We start from the raw sequence: 23,147 nt of genomic DNA, 5'->3' as shown, positions 1-23,147 counted from the left end.
AATGTATGCAGATTGAAAACAAACCAATCAATTAGGTGTCTGATTTACACAGCTTTACTTTATTTTATAGGTGTCTTCCTTTTTTATGGCGTTACTCATAACTGCACAGCTGTGTCAGTTTTTCACGTGTTTTTCACGTTGCACCATTATTATTCATTTGAATAGACTGAAACTAAAAAGAAGCAAATTGACCAATCAGATGCTGCCTAAGTGGAATTTGATAGGTCCATTTTCAAGATGCAGAAAATTGCATACAGAATTTGCATAATCCTGGATCAATTGAGAATTATTCTCAGGATTATCTGCATCTGTTTTTCCAGTCCAACAAGCAACCGGAGCTTCAAATAAATAAATAAAAAAAAAAAAAAAAACATTTTCTTGATGATACTTTTCTTCCTAGTTTAAAGTAAAATGCATTGGTGGAGCTTGGCAGAACACAGAAATAAAGCCGATATGTTCAAAACTCTGTATTGCCAGGCAGAATTTGCTGGAAGGTGCAGAAAATGCCAGCTGTCTGTCAGGACACAAGTGTTGGAATTATAAAGTCTTTCGGCCTGTGTTGATATCTCTGTTGCCTAGAGTAGCCCTGAGCAACGTCAGCTGTTGTGGATTTTCAAAATCCAAGCACCGTATTTATTGTGATGGGGATATATGATAAGTCTGACACACCAGTGAGTTCAGTGTGCCAAAAACCTAACTGGTATTACACACATTCTTACAGCACTTGGGGTAGGTGTACAGTTACAATCTATACGTTACACCCAAATGTTTCTCTTATAAATGTTGCCATACATGTCTTTACATGTTATTCAGTGGCAGCTTCAAAGCTGTTTATAGTATTTTTTTTTGAATGACTTAAACTAATGAATTGTACGACTCACAGCATGACCCACAACCACTGTATCATCTTTACATAGCAACAAAAACTAAATCTGTGAAGATGAAAAAGACAGTCACTCACTGTGTTATTTTTTACTTTATTTTTGAACCGCTTCTTTTCTCTTTTATAGTCTCCTTCTAGAAGCGAGAGGTCCCCAGCTGAATCCAGTAAAGAGAGTATTAAGTCTCCAAGGCAGAGAGTCCACATTACCCTACGACCCCATCAGCTTTCTCACACATGGTCTGAAGAGTCCCTGTCTATGACGCATTCAGGTAATTACCATATCCATTTTTTTAAATATTTAACTGACCTGCATGACTTCACAGCTGTTACTGTCTCTGGGCCAGATTTGTCAAAGCATTACCGACAGTTTTTCCTTCTTAAACAGTTCTAACCAGCAGCAGGAACAGTTCTGCATGATCATGAGAAAATTCTTAAATCCTACTTAATAGCGTGAATTTCTAGAACTGCACTACAGTTAAGAAAAGTGCTAATCCATTCCTAAACTTTAGCAGATTAAGAAGTACTGAATAGTACTTCTACACAGCTTGTGCAGTGCAAGCTACACATAATTTGTGAAGAGCTCCTCCTACCTGCTGGTTCCTGTGAAGCTGTTCTATGCTCAACTGTTCCTGTGCTGGGCATTCATGCAATACAGCAGATGTATTGGTTACCTCAGCAACAGCAATTTCCCTCACAAACTGCACTGTCTGAGAAACCTTCCTAACTCATCCTATTTAAGAAAAGTTTAAGAAGGAAACTGCACTATTTGGTGATTTCTTAAAATGCCTGAGACCGTTCTGCATGGATTTCTAAAAACCTACGAATATTTTGTCTCGGACACTCTTGATAAATGTCCCCCACTGAGTGCTGCTGTCCACATCCTAGCCAACTGTGAGTTAACGCTTTGCCTCACATGAAAGTTCCACTCACTATAATCTTCACCCAGTAAATGTTTCTTTACAGAAGCTACATCTGATCAGAGTGACATTGAGGGCCGTGTCCGAGCACTGAAGGAAGAGCTCAGGAAACGCAAATCTGTTGTGGAAAACCTGAAGCGAGAACAGAAAAGGCGGCAGAAGGAGCGTTTACGGGCACAGGAAGCCATCTTGTTACAACAGCTTCAGGTAAGCTTTCATCTATGTGCAGTAGGGCAGCAAATGCCCAAATATGGAGGCTGACGCATTTATTTCCTTTCAAACAGTACCAGTTGACTGGCAGCCCTGCTGATCTCTTTGGCTGCACTAGTGTCTGAATCACACCTGGAACAAGCGTGTGGCTAATCCAGTCAGACTTCAGCCAGAAACTCCTGATCTGCATCCTCGATCAGGGTCAGGAATGATTTATCCTTGCAATCAAATTTCTTGTAAATGATACGCATCTTGAAATTGGACCAATCAGAATAGCTTCCTGTCCGTTTTTAATCGTTCAAGCTGCATAACATTTACATGAAATTTGATTGCAAGGAGAAATTATTTCCATCTCATTAATCATCCCTATTCAGGGTCTGTGGCTTAAAGTGCATGCACACATCAGACTATAGTCTTTGGGAAATGAAAGATCACAGACCAATCTTACCACCCTTCCATGGAGTATGAGAGCCATACCTACACAGTCTATTCTATGGAGCTGAACTCCCCATCAGAAAAAAATCTTTGCAAGATGCTGCACACACAGATGCTGTGCAGACACAAAAGATCTGTAGCTGCAAAAGATCTGTTCCTGCCAAAAATCCATTCCTGCAAAATGCAATGATAGTCTATGGGATCTGCAGATCATCATACACACATGATTTAACTGACATTCATCTGCAGATCAGATCCACCTGGATGGATTTTCAGATCTGCGGATGATTGCTTGATCTGCAGATGAATGTCAGTTAAATCATGTGTGTATGATGATCTGCAGATCTCATAGACTATCATTGCATTTTGCAGGAATGGATTTTTGGCAGGAACAGATCTTTTGCAGATACTGATCTTTTGTGTCTGCACAGCATCTGTGTGTGCAGCATCTTGCAAAGATTTTTTTCTGATGTGGAGTTCAGCTCCATAGAAAAGACTGTAGAGTATGGCTCTCATACTACATGAAGGGTGGTAAGATTGGTCTGTGATCTTTCATTTTCCAAAGACTATAGTCTGATGTGTGTATGCACCTTTAGAGTAAAAGAAACAGAGGATCAGCGGGACAGCCAGGCATTCTGTAATGATTAACAGGAAATATTTCAGCCTCCATATCCCTCTCAGTTCTGATGTACTTTAACCACTTCATGCAAGTAGACATTTATAAATGTCCTCACTTTGCACCCTTGGTGCAAATAGGACGTTTATATAAACGTCCATTCTTCAGAAGTGCACACACCCCGCCAGAACAGGTGTGCTTTAACCCTTCAGCCTATGGCACGAAGTAGTTAACCAGTTCCTGACTGCCTAACAGCGATCGGCAGCGGTAGTGTGGCTGTCTGGGGACCACCACCTTGGCGTCAAAGTGCAGTGGGCGGGATTAGTGCATGTTCCCTGTGGATAAACGAGTGGGGATTCGTTATCAACCTGCCAGCCGCGATCGGAGCTGGCAGGCTAATTTTCCCAAGAAAAAGGTAAAAACCGTGTACAGAGCTATGATCTAGCGCAGCGCTCTACAAAGGACAGCCTTGTCACTTAACTGTCCCCAGGAGTAGCTCGCAATCTAATCCCTATCATAGGCATATGCCTATGTATGTATTATGTAGTGTATGTATCCCGATCTATAGCTAATTTGTGGGGGTTGGTGAATAAAATCAGGGTTTTTGTTTTGTTTTTTTAAAAGATATTTTTTGATAAAAAGAAAAAAAAATGAAAATGGCAGCAGTCAGATCCCACCAACAGAATGTTCTGTTGGTGAGGAGAAAAGGAGGTAAAATTAATTTGGGTGCTTAGTTGTATGACAGAGCAATAAACTGTTAAAGCTGCGAATTGTAATAATTAGCCCGGCCACTAGAGGGGTATAAACCACTGGTCTTTAAAGAGACACTGAAGCGAAAAAAAAATATGATATAGTGAATTGGTTGTGTACTATGAATAATTACTAGAAGATTAGCAGCAAAGAAAATATTTTCATACTTTTATTTTCAGGTATATAGTGTTTTTTCTAACATTGCATCATTCTATAATATGTGCAGATTACACAACACTCAGCATTCAAAATGAGTCTTTCAGAGCAGTCTGTGAAGTAATGACATCTCCTCTGGCAGAGGAAAAGTAAATAGTCCAGGAACAGTTGAGATAATAAGTCAGATAACAGCCCTCTCCACGACTAACTTAGTCAGAGAGCTTAATGGCTTGTTTGCATAGCGATAACAACTGGAGTTTCTCAACTCTTCCTGTACTGGAAACAATTACACTGATGTATCTGATCTTAATGTTTTATTTCTTAGCTGTGCTACACATACAAATCATAATATCATCTTTTTTTTTTCCACTTCAGTGTCTCTTTAAGAAGTTAAAGTGCAACACCTACCAGAATTTTTTTTTAAAGGGAACCTAAACCATAGTAAATAAAGAGTTTCACTAACCTTTGGCTTCTACCAGCAGCCGTCCTGTGCCGGTCCTCAATGATCCTCCGGTCCACCGCCGCTGCTTAGTTTCAATTCTGCCGACTGTTCAGTCGGAGGTCCACTGCGCCTGCGCAGCCCTGGCCACGTGCATCTTCGTATGCGTTGACGCGGGCAAGAGCGTCCTGCACAGGCGCACTGAGAGAAAACCTTGTACTGCGCCTGCGCAGGACACTCTCTCTGACGTGAATGCGTACAAGGATGTGCCAAATTGAAACTAAGCGGCGGAGGCAGGGGCGGACTGACAACTCATGGGGCCCCCGGGCAATAGGAGATTATGGGGGCCCCCATACCAGTGTTTTCCACCTTTCACGTTCTTTTTTTACAGGCTAAGAAATAATAATTTACTGACAACAGATATTTTATAATGATAAAAAACCCTGCGCCGAAAAATGGGTGTGGTCACGCAACATAATGTGGTCATGGGTAGGGCAAAATATACATGACCTTAGCAGTGGTGTAAAAGGTCTGCCAGGGTAGTTTGAACTCTGCCGTAGTGTTTCCCCCCTAAATACATGTAATCTGACTGCATTTCACCAAAAATCCATGCAACTTGGCAGAGGTTCCTCCAAAATACAGATAATATGGCAGTCGTTCCCCCAAAATAGATGTAATCTGGCAGCAGTGGTTCCCCAAATACACATAATTTAGCAGCGGCTCCCCAAAATATGCGTGATCTGGCAGCGGATCACCCAAAATACATGTAATCTGGCAGCAGTGGTTCCCCAAAATACACATAATCTGGAAGCAGCGGTTCCCCCATTATACACAATCTGGCAGCGGTTCCCCAAAAATACACATCATCTGGCAGCTGTTTCGCAAAAAATACACTTAATCTGGCAGCAGCAGTTCCCCAAAAATAGTTAATCTGGCAACAGTTCCCAGAAAATAGGTGCCCCCAGTATAGGTAACCAGGTCAAAAGGTATCCTCAGTGAAAGTAACCAGGTCTATAGGTTTTCCCAGTATAGGTGTCCCCAGTATAAGTAGCCAGGTCTATAGGTGTCCCCAGAATAGGTAGCCAGGATTATAGGTGTCCCCAGAATAGGTAGCCAGGATTATAGGTGTCCCCAGAATAGGTAGCCAGGTCAATGGGTGCCCCCAGTATAGGTAGCCAGTTCTACAGGTGTCTCCAGAATAGGTAGCCAGGTCTATAGGTGTCTTCTGTATAGATAGCCAGGTGGATATGTGTCCCCAGTATATGTAGCCAGGTGGATAGATGTTCCCAGTATAGCCAGGTCTATAGGTGTCCGCAGTATATGTAGCCAGGTGGATAGGTGTCCCCAGTATATGTAGCCAGGTCTATAGGTGTCCCCAGTATATGTAGCCAGGTCTATAGGTGTCCCCAGTATATGTAGCCAGGTCTATAGGTGTCCCCAGTATATGTAGCCAGGTCTATATGTGTCCCCAGTATATGTAGCCAGGTTTGTAGGTGTCCCCAGTATTTGTAGCCAGGTGTATAGGTGTCCCCAGTGTATGTAGCTAGATGTATAGGTGTCCCCAGTATATGTAGCCAGGTGTATAGCTGCCCCAAGTATAGCCAGGTGTATAGGTGTCCCCAGTATATGTAGCCAGGTATATAGCTGCCCCCAGTATAGCCAGGTGTATAGGTGTCCACAGTATATGTAGCCAGGTGTATAGCTGCCCCCAGTATAGCCAGGTGTATAGGTATCCCCAGTATATGTAGCCAGGTGTATAGCTGCCCTCAGTATAGCCAGGTGTATAGGTGTCCCCAGTATATGTAGCCAGGTGTATAGCTGCCCCCAGTATAGCCAGGTGTATAGGTGTCCCCAGTATATGTAGCCAGGTGTATAGCTGCCCCCAGTATAGCCAGGTGTATAGGTGTCCCCAGTATATGTAGCCAGGTGTATAGCTGCCCCCAGTATAGCCAGGTGTATAGGTGTCCCCAGTATATGTAGCCAGGTGTATAGCTGCCCCCAGTATAGCCAGGTGTATAGGTGTCCCCAGTATATGTAGCCAGGTGTATAGCTGCCCCCAGTATAGCCAGGTGTATAGGTGTCCCCAGTATATGTAGTTCGGTGTATAGGTGTCCCCAGTATATGTAGCCAGGTGTCCCCGGGAGGGAAGGCAGCCAGTGAAAGGGAGCGGTGTGCAGAGCGTGGGGAAGGGGGGAAGTTTCCCCCTCCCTTCCCTCACCTTGGGGCCCCCCTTCCTGGCTGTCCCCTCCGGAATACTGAAGTGTCGCACTGTCGTACAGCGGCTGACAGCGGGCGGAGACTTAGTCTGGTCTACTCAAGACCAGACTTGCGGCGCACAGATCACAGCTCCCTCAGGCTCAGCTGGCTATAACAGCGGTAAGTCTCCGCCCGCTGTCAGCCGCTGTACGACAGTGCGACACTTCAGTATTCCGGAGGGGACAGCCAGGAAGGGGGGCCCCAAGGTGAGGGAAGGGGGGGGGAAACTTCCCTGCTGTTCCCATAGCTCCCTTTCACTGGCTGCTTCCCCTCCTGCCCAGGGTTGTCTGATGGGGCCCCCCCCTGACCACGGGCCCTCGGTCCGTGCCCTAGTGCCCTAATGGTCAGTCCGCCCCTGGGCGGAGGGGGACCAGAAGACCTGTGCAGGGGGCTGGTAGATGCCCCTTTAGCTCATATCAGTCGTTCTTGTCACTGGGTTCGAAAGTTACAGAAAATCCAACTGTAATCCTTCCATCTTCATTTGTCATTGGAAAAGTCTTTTGCTGGTTTTTCACTTAAAAGGTACCTGAATACATAAAATGTATTTTTTTTTAAATAACATGTATTTGTATTTCTCATACAAAAGCATGAATTACTTCACATTCTTATGCCTTCCCTGTGAAGTCTCATAAGATATTTCCACTTCCTACCTATAGACTTGCTGCAAGTCTTAAGGTTAGAAGTAGGAACATCTAAAGAACAGGACTTCAGAGACAAAAAAATGGCCTCTTTTCCACGACTGGCTGAACTGCTCATTTGTCGAGCACTTCAGCCACAATCACCATTTGGCTTCAGTTTCATGCAGCCAAATGGAAGCGTATGGTAACACCACGTGTATCATGTTTGTTTTACTGCAGGTTAAAGCCACTGCATGTCAAAGTCTCATGGTGCTGCTCAGATGCAACAACATGACTGGTCGAGGTCACCTGTCCACGGCTTGTGCTGAGCCCTAGCAAGCGTGTGGATGGGAGCAGCTGACCGGTATGTAGCTAATTGTGCTTCAGAGGAGGACATAAGGATGGCTTTAACTGGTCTCTGGGAAGTCCCATTTCCCAGATAATTTCAGTTCGTACCTGAGGATTTTGGCAGAAATATCTGAGGAATGGGTCTTCACAGAGACAAAGTAAAGGTATATAGCTAATAATTATTCAGAGGAGAATATACAGATACGTGTCATTAAAAAAGACCCACAGGTATACTTTTAGGTAACTGCAGAAGTTTAGTTTGTCTCTTCCACTATGTCTTGCAGTCTTATGATGATTACATTCAGAAGACACAAGCTGAGCTCAGCCGAGAGCAAAGTACAACACCGCCCAGTGTAAAGAGTCTGACTAAAGCTGACTACGATTCAGTCCCTGTACGACCGGATTCCCTTCAAAGGTATTTACTTATACAAGCTTGTATTACGCACTGTACATTGACTTACTGGTGCATTTTTTTGGATATTTTTTTTTTGTTCTTCAGACCTGACAGCACTCCTTCCTCGAAAGCAGAAGTTGAGCACCTAACAGACATCAGTGCGAAGTCTGAAGGTAAGAGCTTATGTAGGTTCATTTGGCAGTGTAGTGTTGCTGAGTGTATAGTGTGAATGAGATATCTTAATTTACTTACTTCTGATGCTATTTGTTTGTTTTTTAGGTGAAAATATTAGTCAGGAGAAATCTTTATACAGCCAGAAGGATGTTGCTGCTGAGAGTATCCATGATGATTTTGTACGAGCACATGAACCCTTTTCTCCTAAGGAAGATGCTTCAATCACCAGTCCATTGTCACCTCCAGTCAAGGAAGCTTCACAAATTTCAGCACGTGATAGTCCTGAGTCCAGCATTCATTCAGAGATCCCTGAATATGCACTGGACTCTCATAGATCAGTTTCACCATTGCCTGCCTTGAACCTTCACCTAAGGAGTGAGACCCCAGAAGAGCAAGTTTCACCACACAGGGATCACTCTTACTCTGATGATTTTGAGTCATCTGCACTTTTGAAGCACTCTGTCTCTGAAACTCCTCGGGAAGAACTAGATATCTCATACTCAACCACACCAGGGAGAGAGATACCTCATGACAGTTTTTTGGAGGCTGAGGAGCAAGATGAGTGGAAATCAGCACGTCTTTACTTTCAGGACATTACAGAGCTTCAGCCCTCTTCTCAAGAGCCCCTTCCCACCAGTGGGACAATTGATGATCCCCTTGAAGGGTTTCACCTTGGAGACAGAGTACTGGTAAGTGGAGTGCAGCCAGGTACCCTACGTTTCAAAGGAGAAACTCTCTTTGCTGAGGGCATATGGGCTGGGGTGGAGCTTGACAAGTCAGAGGGCAACAATGATGGGTCACTTGAAGGCAATCGATATTTTGTTTGCTCTCCTCGTCATGGAATCTTTGCTCCACCACACAAGATCACTCGCCTGTCAGAGGAGGAACGTTTGTCTTCAGCAACAGAAAAGGGTCTATTGACGCAAGAGACCGCTTTTAAATACAATGATTATTTAGATGGCCGTGTTCTATTAACTGAGGACTTTGAGCATAGAACACCAGAGAAGACCCCTTTGGAAAGTCCAAAGTCCATTGTTTCTGAGTCCCACAGTTCTTCCTTACAGGAAGATCTTCAAGTGGACATCCCCACTGACATTACAGTTCTGGATAAAGAAAATAAAGAACCTCAGGATTCCGTACTAGATGTTGATGAGAAACAAGAAGACAGCTTAATGAAAAGGACACCAGAAGTTAATATACTTTCGGAAAGTCTTCTGCAAGCCTGCCTAAAGGACACAGTTACTTACCTCCAAAACATACGCAAACAACGATCCCTGAAAATTCAGCAGAGCAACCAGGAGTTCCACAGTATTCAGACTTTAGAGAAGCCCACAAAGCAAGATCAACACCAAAGGCTGGTAAGTTAAAGATATTATTTGAAATTGAGCAACTTTAGATGAGTTGCACTACACTAGCAGATGAAAGAGCTGTAATTGATATAAAATATTTTATGTCTACTTGTAATTCAGATTATAGAGTGGATGACTAATACTAAAGTCACCCTGTTTTCTAAAAGAAAATTAGGATTAAAATCCCCAATTTACACCTCCCTTGCAGACAGGACCGGTATGGTCTGGGGTATGATTATCAGTTAATTCTGATCTGTACTGCCCTTCCTCCTGCCTCTCTATCTCCATGTCCATCTTCCATATACTCTCTCTTGATGTAGCATGAGAGCCAATCGGAAATTGATTTAAGTTGAGCTGCCGGGAATTGGAGAGGTGATTAACATGAAAAGCAGGTGTGCAGCCCACAATGCCAGATACCACTTCAAATCAAATTTCTCTTGTGTTTAGTACTGTGATTGACTCATAGTGATCACAGGGTCATAAGCCAATGAAACCGCCTCCTAACTGGTGCATGAGCCCAGCTGTCATTAGGCAACTGAGTGCAGCAGCAGCGAGAGTGACAGAAGGCTGAAATCTATGCCCAGGCAGGAATTAGAGGCTCCAAGCAGAGTATAGATTTAGATTACCTGTGTCTGCAAGAGATTAATTGTTCTATTGTCATGCAATTTCAGGGCTGTTTGTGACCTATTTGGCACCCCAGGCAATGCACCTGAGTCATTCAGCCTTCTGCTACTGTTCCCCACATGCATTCAATTAATAAATATTTCTGCCTTTCCTAATCAACTTTTAATCAGTAGTTCAATCAGTGGACTTCCTTATTTTTTTTAACACCCTTTAATTGTCTTTATAGTGAACCTGAACTGAAAAAAGTGCCCCTAGGGGGTACTTACCTCGGGCTCCCTTTAAGCCCCATTCCAGCAGTAGGACTTCTGAAAGTCCATTTTGTGGCGTTTCTCGCTGCTGCTCACAGTTGCATTAGCGGCTTTCCGCTCAGGCTCCAGCAGAAATAGCCGAGCCTGATCAGGTCAGCTGTACTGCGCAGGCGGAAAGCCGCTAGTGTACCTGCGCGGGCATGCTACTGTTTTAGAGTGTCCGGGGTTCCCAGCGCTGTATAGGGCTGGCTGAGGACGATTGGTAAAGCCTCATTAGGAATCCAGTGGCTTCCCCTCCCAAGGTTAAGTATCTGTTTCATTTCTTAATTTAAAGTTGCAGGTTAACTTTAAAGTGAGCCCAAGGAAAAAAACAGTTAGATACTTACCTAGATGAAGAGAAAAGCCTCTGTATAGTCCAGAGGCTTCCTGTGTCATCCTTCCCCCCCCCCCCCCCCCCCACCACCACCGTTGCCACACACTGACATCTGAACATATCCGACAAGAGGTTGTCTTATGTGTTCTCGTGGCCACACTCCCTACTATGTACAAGGGTGGCCGTGCAGCACCTGCACTAGTACAGCCACGTATGTGCCGTAAACCAAAGCTGCGAGCTCACAAGCGGCTCCGTGGTGCTGTGTAGGCAGTATAGCCACAGTCGTGATCTAAAAGAAGGTCCTGAGCAGCAATTGTAATCTTGAGGCGGACATGGGAAGCCTCTGGAGGACCTTGGTAAGTTGCTTTATTTTTCCATTTGCCATGGGTATGCTTAATGGTACACTTACTGGCTTTAAAGAAAATCACATGGTATGGCATATGTAATTCCCACAGCCCTAAATGGAGATTGAACTTCAAAACTGCTTAAAGTGGACCCAAAATAAAAATACAAGATTTCAAAAATAAAATCTATTTTCTAAATTATAATAATAAATAGCAGCCTTTTTTCAGCTGCATGATGACAAATATAAAATATTTTACATTTATTGGAGAAATCCCTCCCTTCTTTTCGTATTGCCAGCAAAAAATCCGGCAAACTGGTGGAGTAGATGGTGTCCAGCAAAGGAGGAATTGCTAATGGCTGCCACTTGTATATCCCTAGTGCATAACTAGGAGGGTGAAAAGCATGCACTGAAATGCTCATAGGTTTGAAGGAGTGTTAATTTATCTTTGTATGTGTCAGAGTGGTGCAACTAAATATTTTGAATTAAAAAAATGTTTGGTTTGGGTCCGCTTTAAAGGAAAACTGAAGTGAGAGGGATATGGAGGCTGCCATATTTATTTTCTTTTAAGCTATACAGTTGCCTGGCTACCCTGCTGATTCTCTGCCTGTAATACTTTTAGCCATAGCCCCTGAACAAGCATGCAGCAGATCAGGTGTTTCTTACATTATTGTCACATCTCACATGATTAGCTACATACTTTTTTTTCTGGTGGTATTCACACACTACTGCTCCCAAATAGATCTCACACTACTGCTCCCAAATAGATCAGCAGGGCTGCCGGGCAACTGGTATTATTCAAATAAAAATAAATATGGCAGCCACCATATTCTCATTCCAGTTGTCCTTTAAGCAATTGGAAACTTTTTGTAGATGGCAATTTGTGAACAAAGTATTGGTGAAAATGGCTTGTGTGGTTCTTGTTTAATATAAAATCCCATTACCCTTTGATTTCATGTCTATTATTTTGCTAGGTACCTTTGAATGATAAGTTTACAGAACAAAACATCACTGAATTTGACTCGTGCCGCTTACTGTCTGTCCTCGGTGAAGAAGCAGACTGGTTTGAGGAGGATTTTGGATTGAGTAGCCGAAAAAACCATCATCTGGAACGTGCACCTTCCAGCAGCATGGTAACAGAACCTGGCATGTTAGCACCTCGCTCTGAGATGCCCCCGAAGCCAGCTCTGCCTCTCTCCCCTCCAGAGGTCATTATGGCTGTCCCTCACACTGTGCAAGAGGTGGAGCAGCTGGTGCAAACGGCAGTGGATAAGCTGTGGGCATGGAAAAGGCTGAGTCTAGACATTGAGGACATCCGAAACAATTTCACTCGTCTCGAGAGTGATGAGCAAAGCCCAGCCTTCAGTGCCTATAAAGAAGTAAGTCTAGGTTATAATTCAAATGTTGACTTAAGAATGCATGGCATTTTTCTTAAAGAGAATCTGTATTGTTAAAATCACACAAAAGTAAACATACCAGTGCGTTAGGGGACATCTCCTATTACCCTCTGTCACAATTTCGCCGCTCCCCGCCGCATTAAAAGTGGTTAAAAACAGTTTTAAAAAGTTTGTTTATAAACAAACAAAATGGCCACCAAAACAGCAAGTAGGTTGATGTACAGTATGTCCACACATAGAAAATACACCCATACACAATCAGGCTGTATACAGCCTTCCTTTTGAATCTCAAGAGATCATTTGTGTGTTTCTTTCCCCCTGCATCTCTCATGCACTGAAGTTTCAGGCTGCTCTTTTCTTCCTGCAAACAGCTTTGCCCTTGTCTGTAATTCCTCACTATGTGAAAGCCCAGTCAGCTCAGAGGACGATTTATCCAGCTTGTAAAAGATAAGAGAGAAGCTGCTCTAATCTAAATAATACACAGGCAGCGTGCACAGAGGGGCCTGGAAGGGGGAGTTCATAGCAGAACCACAACACTGAAGAACTTGGCAGCCTTCCAGACACAGGCTGACAAGTCTGACAAGAGAGAGATAAGTTGATTTATTACAGAGACTGTGATAGTACAAAGTGCTGCAGTAAGCCAGAACATATTAGAATAGCTTTTGGAACTTGTAGGATGATAAAAAACAGGATGCAATTTTTGTTACGGAGTCTCTTTAAAGTATTACTCCAGAATAAAAGTAAGGGCAGCGCTCCATAACTTACTGACAGGAGTTGCTTTTTTACAGGTTACATTTCAAACAAAAAAAATGTGACTGCTCAAATTTCAAGTTGAAACCAGTCTTGGTATGATCCATGTGCCCTGTTCATTAGATTCAGTGTTCCCACCCCCCCCCCATGTGGACAGGCCATTCTGTTTTCTAGGACTTGACATTCCTAGTTCAGATCTTTATTCTTTTATGCAGCTGCATCGGTGTGATGGGCAAGATTATGGTGGCCATTACCTAATAAAGAGCAATATGAAAATCACAGTTCTCCATACAGCTGTTCTCTAGGCTTATTTCCTGTCCTACATGCTAATCTGCAAGTTGTATGTAAAGTGAATTCCTTTCAGTAAATACAGCTATTCTCTTTTACCAGTATAGAATCCCCCCCCCCCCCCCCCCCCCCCCCTAACAATAATGCAGCAAAATGTGAGGACACTCCAAACATTCCCTCCAGACAAGATTGGGGTCACTAACTATACTTAAAGTGAACCAGAGATGAAAACCACAGTTAGACCTACCGGTAACTGTATTTCTAAACGTCATACGGGACAATGGAGATGTGGCACCGCCCATCCAATTAGTGGAAACCACCTGAAAGAGTAAAAGACTATTAATAGCCCCCACCCTCCCCTGGCTCCTCAGTGTAATGAAAGTAACCTTAAAGGGAAGGTTCAGGGAGGGTGGGTAAAAAAATAAAAATCAATTTCCACTTACCTGGGGCTTCCTCCAGCCCGTGGCAGGCAGGAGGTGCCCTCGCCGCCGCTCCGCAGGCTCCCGGTGGCCGACCCGATCTGGCCAGGCCGGCTGCCAGGTCGGGCTCTTCTGCGCTCCAAGGCCCGGAACTTCTGCGTCCCACGCCGGCGCTCTGACGTCATCGGACGTCCTCCGGGCTCTACTGCGCAGGCGCATGCGCAGTAGAGCCCGGAGGACGTCCGATGACGTCAGCGCGCCGGCGTGGGACGCAGAAGTTCCGGGCCTTGGAGCGCAGAAGAGCCCGACCTGGCAGCCGGCCTGGCCAGGTCGGGTCGGCCACCGGAGACCACCGGGAGCCTGCGGAGCGGCGGCGAGGGCACCTCCTGCCTGCCACGGGCTGGAGGAAGCCCCAGGTAAGTGGAAATTGATTTTTATTTTTTACCCACCCTCCCTGAACCTTTCCTTTAAAACAAAAACACAGAGAAAAGGAGAGGAAACAACACACCTCCAAAGAAGTGTAACCCCTAAACCCCCTATCCAATAGTCGTAAGAGAGTGCGGCAGGTATATCGGTGGGTTAGTGTCCCATATGACATTTAGAAATACAGTTACCGGTAGGTCGAACTGTGGTTTTCTCTAGCCATCATGCGGGACAATGGAGAGATAAACAAGTACTCTGAAAAGACATATATAGGGAGGGACCACAACCTGGAGCACTAATCTGCCAAAATGACAAATTTTGTTTAGACACGACCTCCACTATAAACATCTGAAAAACATCTTGATTAATCCGGAGGTATGTTTAAGTTGCCACTTTACAGATACTGTAGCCCCTGCTCTTACTGCCCAAGAAGCGAGTAGAGTGGGCCTTAATCTTAAGAGTCGGAACTTGGCTTAACCACATAAGTACATGCTAAACTTCTCAAATCCCTCTTGATGAAGTCTGCCTCATGCTTGTTGACCCCCATTCATTCTTATGAACAATGGAATTCTGTCCTCCTACAAAATCGTTATGTTCACACCAAAGGATAGGATTGTACAAAACCACTCCATGATCTATGGGTGAAGTTATTCATGCTATTTGGTGTAAACGAGAGTTGCTAATTGGTACATGATCCACAGACCTCCTAATCATTTCTGTGAATCTTATGCATAATCATTCTATGCCCTTACACAATGGTGTTTAATAACCCTGTCAGACAAACTGATTTCTTGGGTTTACCCCTACTGGATCATAATGTCCACCTGGCAAGGTGTGACTTGGAACACAGCTAAGAAGCTTGTTCTAACAACTTTGTTTACATTGGAAGGCAAACCAGATGGCTGATCCATTAATGTTAGAATATTGGCCTTTTGGGCCAATGAGTGACAACGATCCTTCTGACCATCTTCCTCTGCATTTCCTCTCCTGGGTTCTGGATTATATCCAGAGAGAAAGCATAACCTAAGATGAACTGCCACAGGAGGCTCACAGTGGATTTCTTAAAGGACTCACGAACCGTCCGCACCCTCCGTGCCGATCCGCCGGGTCCCCTCGCTCATTAGCCCCCCGGGCCAGCTGCCGACCCCACGGCCTGGGTCGGGCTCTCCTGCCTCTGCCGCTAGCGTGGATCAGGGGGGTTGGCCCTAGAGCTGCGCAGCCGCACTCGCGGCCATGTTGAGAGGCAGGAGCGCCCGACCCAGGCCGTGGGGTCGGCAACCGGCCCGGGGGGCTAATGAGCGGGGGACCCGGCGGATCGGCGCGGACGGCGTCCTCCCTGCCTTAAAAGATGAGGCAGGTAATTTACTTTTTTTTGTAATTTCGCCTCGCAAGTCCTTTAAGGCCCTCTCACACCGCAGGAAATCGCACAACTGTGATGCAATACCATCTAACCAGTGCAGCGGCTCCTTATGGGAGCATTCACTAACGCAAAAAAATGTTGTATGTAGCGCTACATGGGACAGATTGTGGCAAAATGACAATTGTAATTGTGACCACTCAATTGTGCAACAACTCCCAGCATACCTAGGAGGGTCAAAGATGAGCCCTAGATTGACTCTGGTCATTTAGTAGAAAAATGTGTAAGTTAAAACACCTAATCAAGAAAATGTTTTATCCTTGTCTAACACAAATGATGTCAGATGCTGCTTTGTCGAGAAGGCTGTATGTTTCCAGCAGGGCATCTGTTGTAATGCAACAACCAAACTATTCATCCACATCCTTAAATTGCTGGAAATATACCTAGAGGCCATTCCAGGTAAAGAACCCCAAGGCCGCTGTTTCCCATGTGTTCGTGAGCATATCAGGGCAACAGCAAGGCTGACCTAGATCAGCATGGGCCTATCTATTAAAACACAAGGGACTTTTATAACTGCTCAGGGATGTTCCTGACAGTTTACAATACCCCTATAAGTAAATTGACAACACCCACTGCTACTATAGCTCTAGGCTAGGTTCACAGTGGTTAGTTTCATAACGCATGCATAGTAATGCAACATTATGAGTGTGAACTGCAATGGAGCCCTGACATGGACTTTTACTACTAATTTGCCTGCAACTTGTTAGAACAATGCGGTCAGGTACAACCCAGCACTGTGCAAAGGCCCATAGAATTTCATGGGCAGTGAATTCCTATGCAAAATAAATCTACCACACAACTGAGCACTGCAACTGAGCACTGCCTTCATACTGCAGGCCTGATATTGAACAAAATTCTAAATGAAATGCAAAACAGATTGGAAACCAATAATGAAAAAAAAGATCTGAAACCAATGCAAAAGCAAAACAGATCTGAAACCAATGCAACAGCAAAACAGATCTGAAAAAAAAATGCAAAACAGATCTGAAACCAATGCAAAAGCAAAACAGATCTGAAACCAATGCAAAAGCAAAACAGATCTGAAACTAATGCAAAAGCAAAACAGATCTGAAACCAATGCAAATGAAAAACAAAATTTGAAACAAATGGAAATCTGATCTGAAACAAATGCAAAAGCAAAACAGATCTGCAAAAGCAAAATAGATCTGAAACAAGTGCAAAATAAATTTGATAAAAATGCAAAATTGATCTGAAACAAATGCAAACACAGAACAGATCCGAAACAAATGCAAAACAGATCTGAATCGAATTCAGAAGCAAAACAGATCTGAAACGAATGCAAAATAAATTTGAAACAAATGGAAAACTGATCTAAAACATATGCAAATGCAAAACAGATCTGAAACCAATGCAAATGCAAAACAGGTCTGAAACCAATGCAAATGCAAAACAGGTCTGAAACCAATGCAAAACAGGTCTGAAACCAATGCAAAACAGGTCTGAAACCAATGCAAAACAGGTCTGAAACCAATGCAAAACAGGTATGAAACCAATGCAAATGAAAAAATAGATTTGAAACTAATACAAATGCAAAAATAGATCTGCAACAGATGCAAAGCAAAATAGATCTGAAACAAATGCAAAACAGATCTGAAACAAAATGCAAAACAGATCTGAAACCAATGCAAATGCAACACAGGTCTGAAACCAAATGCAAAACAGATCTGCAACAAACTTGAAAAAAAGGAACTCATTGAAACTACCCAGAGATTCACTTCCTGGAAATTTCCATTTTGTCAATCACCCTCGCTCCAGTACCGGTTTGACAAATCATCTCATTTTAACCCTGGGGAAGCATATTGCCACAATGGCAACAATTCACCTCCACTCCACCACAAATGCAAAACAGATCTGAAACAAATGCAAAACAGGTCTGAAACAAATGCAAAACAGGTCTGAAACAAATGCAAAACAGGTCTGAAACAAATGCAACACAGGTCTGAAACAAATGCAACACAGGTCTGAAACAAATGCAACACAGGTCTGAAACAAATGCAACACAGGTCTGAAACAAATGCAAAACAGGTCTGAAACAAATGCAAAACAGGTCTGAAACAAATGCAAAACAGGTCTGAAACAAATGCAACACAGATATCAAACAAATGCAACACAGATATCAAACAAATGCAACACAGATCTGAAACAAAATGCAAATTCAAAACAGATCTGCAACAAACTTGAAAAAAAGGAACTCCTTGAAACTACCCAGAGATTCACTTCCTGAAAATTTCCATTTTGTCAATCACCCTCGCTCCAGTACCGGTTTGGCAAATCATCTCATTTTAACCCTGGGGAAGCATATTGCCACAATGGCAACAATTCACCTCCACTCCACCTCCTGCTTGTATCCATGCAATTTAGCAGTGGGTGCCAGAGGACAAGAGAAAGTATAAACTATACATGGCAAAATCACTCCATGTGAGTGCACATCCCTGCAAACAATCGTCAGTCTCTACCGCTAGCATAGGTTTACTGCAGGCCTGACAAATCAAATGGGAAACAAATGACTCCCTGAAACTGCTCAGGGATTCCTCATTACCATGAAAGCCTCCATTAGCTATTTATGTAAATTGTCAATCACTACAGCTACCACAGATTTAGTGCAGGCTTGACAAATCATTTTGTTATAATGCTGGGGAAGCCCAATGTTGAAATAGCAACATTCTTAAGATATTAGCTTTTCCAAACCCTGTCCTTTTGTTAGATTATAGAGGGAAAGGGTAAAAAACACAGGGGAAAGAAATCACACTCTAATCTGAACCATATGAATGTATCTCCCTGCAAAAATGCACCATCCGTGCACTCACCTCTGCTGCTGGAACAGGCTGGGAAGCCTCTTGTCTGTGATCCCATCTTTCCAGCATGGCGGAGAACGTCAGGAGCAGTTCCATTTCTTATGCTGCCCAGTTCTCCTATATTGGACTCCCCCACCAGTGTCAGCCTCCTGACCATCGTTTGTGGCCCAGGGATTTCATGCATGTGTAGAGCTGCCAAGAGGACACCAATTCTGCAAAATAAACTCAGCAGCTGTGGGAGAGTACAATGATCCTTGCCCAAACAAATGCATACGGAGGGCAGAGGGATCGACATCCGAACACTGCGTTCGGCAGAAAACCGGGTGAGCAAAAAGACACCACTAGCGTCACAACGATCACCCAAGCCACTCTGTTTTCTCTTTACCTCACCACTTAGTGAGGTTTAAAATAAAAAACAATATAAATAACAAAAATGAAGGGAGCTATTCCTCTTCGGTGTTTCCGGGACGGAAACCAAATGAAACTGAGGAGCCAGGGGAGGGTGGGGGCTATTTATAGTCTTTTACTCTTTCAGGTGGTTTCCACTAATTGGATGGGCGGTGCCACATCTCCATTGTCCCGTATGACGGCTAGAGAAAATACAATACTGAGATAAACAATTGGATCTGTCCTTCTTCTAAAAAATACTCTTCTATATCTCAAGGTTTTATTTATAAACATTTACAAAGCAGATTTAATGTTTGATAGTCTCTGCTCAATTGCAGTGTCTCAAGCGTCCCAGAGTGAAAATACATGAACTATTGACCTTTATTATCTTTTCCTCTCACAGAAAAAAGCCCAGATATCTGCTTAGGAAAGTGTTTTATATCTGTATCTTGTTATCAGTGAGCTGACTGAGTCCTGACTGGAGAAAAACTGTCAGCTTCATAGCTAATTATAAACTTTTTCAGGCAGGGAAAAAAGACAAAGAGCACAGCATAAGTGTCTATATGCTTGCCACTGTATATATGCTACGGCCAGAACCCGAAGTGCGGCCACTTCGCGTTCTGGCCAGCCAATGTGCGAAGTGGCCGCAGCGCACCGGCCAATGTTAGAAATGGAATGATTACACTAAGCTACAATGTATTTTACGGCCGTCTCGCTGCGGCCAAATTTATTAGAAGTTGGTTAATTTAATGAACTCTAGCCGGCGGCAATGTAATAGATGAAGCCGCCGGCTTTCGCACTGCCTCCTCTCTTCCTCCTCCCCCGCGCCTCTCTCCTCCCCCTGCCTCCTATACAATATACGGAGCAGCCGGGGACACGTGTGTCCCTGAGAGTCGTTCGTCGCGGCAGGGGAATCCTGCCGTTCCTGCAGAGCGGGTGCTGGCAGAAGCAATGTCTGCAGCCTCCCCGCTCTGCTTCCCCTGCCGCGATGAACAACTCTCCGTGTGTCCCCGGCTGCTCTGTATATTGTATAGGAGGCAGGGAGAGGAGAGAGGCGGGGAGGAGGAGGCAGTGCGAAAGCCAGCGGCTTCATCTATTATATTGCCGCCGGCTATATTTCATAAAATTAACTTCTAATACATTTGGCCGCAGCGAGACGGCAGTAAAATACATTGTAGCTTAGTGTAATCATACCATTTCTAACATTGGCCGCTGCGCCCAGCATTTACCCCCCCAGCCATGCAAAACGGCCAGCAAATCCCCCCCGCCCAGTCGTGCAAAGACCCAGAAAATCCCCCCCCCCCCCCCAGCCATGCAAAGCGCCCAGCACATCCCTCCCCCCCACCATGCAAAGCGCCCTGCAAATCCCCCGCCATGCAAAGCGCCCAGCAAAGGCCCCCCCTCCCCTTAGCAAAGCCTCCCCCCCTCCAGCCATGCATAGCACCCACCTGACTGCCACAGCAGAGCAGCCAATTTAAAAGCACAGGATGTTAACAATATGTCTGCTCCCAAGAAAGCAGGATGTAGACACACTGCAGATTTATTGCAGGATTTGTATCAGCTGTAACTAACAAATAGAAAGAAGTTCCGAGTGCCATTCATGTTTCTGGACAGGACCCGCGATGTTCTGGGATTTTTGCGTTTTTGACTCTGGCCGAATGACTTTGGCCGGTTCTAGAACTGGCCGGCCAATGTCAGAAATTCCCAGCATTTTGGACTTTGGCTGACGTCAAATTGGCCAGTTCTAGAAACGGCCGGCCAATTCTAGAATTTGCCGATTTCTGGTTTTGGCCGTAATATATATATATATATATATATATATATATATATATATATATATATATATATAACAAAGGTAACTATTTAAGGAGGTATACTTTGTCTACTCGTCTAATACATATACCATCTGAAAAAAGTTACTTTTCATCATAACACGATCTGTTCTTTGCAGATGTTGTTCGACCTGACAATGCATATATTCCAAGAGATCTGCTCTCCTGACACCCGTGGATCTCAGCCGGAGTGGAAAAAGCCTATGCGGGTGACACCATCATACTCTCGCCGTGTGAAAGATCCCAGAAATATTCATGAAGTGAAGGTACTGCACAGGGTGTGCGATTTTTATTCCTGTGGTGTTACGTGTAAATTATTGTTGTTTAAATTACTTTATCTGCTTGTAGTCCTTTCTGACCAGCGAAATTCTTCATCTCCTGAGCTTAAAGAAGGAACAAAATCATAAGATGGACTGGCAGAGGATGATGAAGTTTGGAAGGAAAAAAAGAGACCGAGTGGATCATATACTGGTAATGAACAGCACCTCCTTTTCTTTCTGTAGGAATATTTATTCCAGTCATGAGGAAACTAATGCTGGGAACACGCGTTTCGTTTTTTCCGCACAATAGATGCATTCGATTGATAAATTCCTTCATGTCTGATATTCTGCTCGATCGTTTTACCGCTCGAATGCTCATAGAAATGAATGGGAAAAAAAATAAGAAAAAGAAATGGAAGATAAAAGAATAGAGCAGAGAATCGAATGGCAAATCGATCGCGCGGATAATCGACCGCAAAAAAACGTATTGTGTATTCCCACCATATACAATCCACTTCATCAGGTATACAAATTTAAAGCATTTAGCAAATATTTAAAAAAAAAAAAATTCTTACCTGCACATTTCTGAAGAGACTTCTCACTTGGCAAATCCCAGCTTTACCTCACCTCTGGATATGTAGTAGTCTTGGCCAGAATTTTACCTTGACCAGAATTTTAAGATGAAAGCCTTACTACAATTCTTTTAAATTAAGTAAGGCTGTTTGTTAAAACATGAAGTTGGGTAATTTTAGATATATTTTTTTTTCTAAATTCATTATGATTTCCACACATGGCAATAGTTTGGTAATGTACAAATAAAGTTGCTTCAGTTCACAAAGATCTGCTTTGCATGTGTAGAAGTCTCACCAGTAGGTGGAGTAGGTCTCTGCAGCAAGCGTAATTCTTCTCCTACAAGTGGTCTGCATGAGGCTTCTTACTAGGCCAGGGATGTCAAACTCAATCACTGAAGGGGCCAAAATCTATAACTTAGTCTAGTTCACATTTGCGTTTCTGTGCCAAACGGACCGGATGACCGGATCGGAACCGTACGGTTCCGATCCGGATCCGGTCCGGTTGCATCAGGTATGTATACGGCTGCGATCCGGATCCGTTTGGTAAAAGTTATAAATAAAACTTTATAATTGTTGGGGTCTGGGAGGTCAGCAGAAGGTGCACCTGTAGAATTAGGTCCTCCGCTGTTTAGGCCTCACCTCCACCTCCGACATACTGCCAAACAGCTCCAGCACGTTAGTCACTGCTGCTCCACTCCAGGAATGCTGGGCCCATGTGTCCCCATCCAAAATGGCCGCTAGAATACGCATAGGAAGTGGGGTAGAACGTCAGGTGTTTGTAGCCAGTGTGTTCTGTGCTTTCAGTTTCCCATTGGTTTCTATTTCCGGATGGTGCAGTCAGGCTCCGGTCCGGGTGCGTGGGCCAGATGATCCGCACCGAAAAATAGCGCATGTTAGAAAAGTGTCCGGATCCGATCCGGCTCCGTTCTGTACGGAACGTACGCATGTGAACGTCCGCATAGACTTTGCATTGCTATGCGGAACGTACGTTCCGTTTGTACAGTATACAGGCGAATCTGGACAGCGAACGCTAATGTTAACCAGGCCTAAGAGAAGTTGTGGGTCACATTTTTTAAAATCAAGATTTAACATTTATTGAACAGTCTACAAACTAAGTGGCGTAACTACAGCGACCATTGGGGCCCGCTCTTCTCTCTACTGAGTTGGGCAGTAGAGCAGTTTACTATTCCTCTGATCTTCCTGGCTCCTGAGGCATGTTATGTGATTTGGAAAAGGAGCAATGGAATCACAGCGTGCCACTGCCAGGAAGAACAGTCTAGACATACTGCATTGCAGGTAAATATTACACTGTTTTGCTGCACTACTCTACTACACTACTGGTATGCGGGGAGATGGTGTTGAACGGGAGGTGAAAGTCAGTTTATGTTTCACGAAACATGGCAGGCCCTGTGCTAATTATGTTGGGGGTGATTCATGAGAAGGCAGTGCGTTGC

The 23,147-nt window shown here is 44.1% G+C and overlaps 1 protein-coding gene across 4 annotated transcripts in view; it reads left to right on the top strand.

The window, feature by feature from the left end:
• CEP350 (centrosomal protein 350) overlaps positions 1–23,147 on the top strand; it is a 109,254-nt gene that overhangs the window by 80,027 nt on the left and 6,080 nt on the right. For all 4 annotated transcript variants that reach the window (XM_068239720.1, XM_068239721.1, XM_068239719.1 and 1 more), the window contains 8 exons: positions 1,011–1,152; positions 1,847–2,007; positions 7,912–8,042; positions 8,127–8,194; positions 8,301–9,553; positions 12,107–12,511; positions 20,981–21,127; positions 21,210–21,332. In XM_068239720.1, coding sequence (XP_068095821.1) covers positions 1,011–1,152; positions 1,847–2,007; positions 7,912–8,042; positions 8,127–8,194; positions 8,301–9,553; positions 12,107–12,511; positions 20,981–21,127; positions 21,210–21,332 — 2,430 coding nt within the window. The remainder of the gene's footprint in view (positions 1–1,010; positions 1,153–1,846; positions 2,008–7,911; positions 8,043–8,126; positions 8,195–8,300; positions 9,554–12,106; positions 12,512–20,980; positions 21,128–21,209; positions 21,333–23,147) is intronic.

The sequence above is a fragment of the Hyperolius riggenbachi genome, chromosome 6 (assembly GCF_040937935.1).
Source record: "Hyperolius riggenbachi isolate aHypRig1 chromosome 6, aHypRig1.pri, whole genome shotgun sequence".
NCBI lineage: Eukaryota > Metazoa > Chordata > Amphibia > Anura > Hyperoliidae > Hyperolius > Hyperolius riggenbachi.
This window is presented reverse-complemented; position numbering and strand designations above follow the sequence as displayed.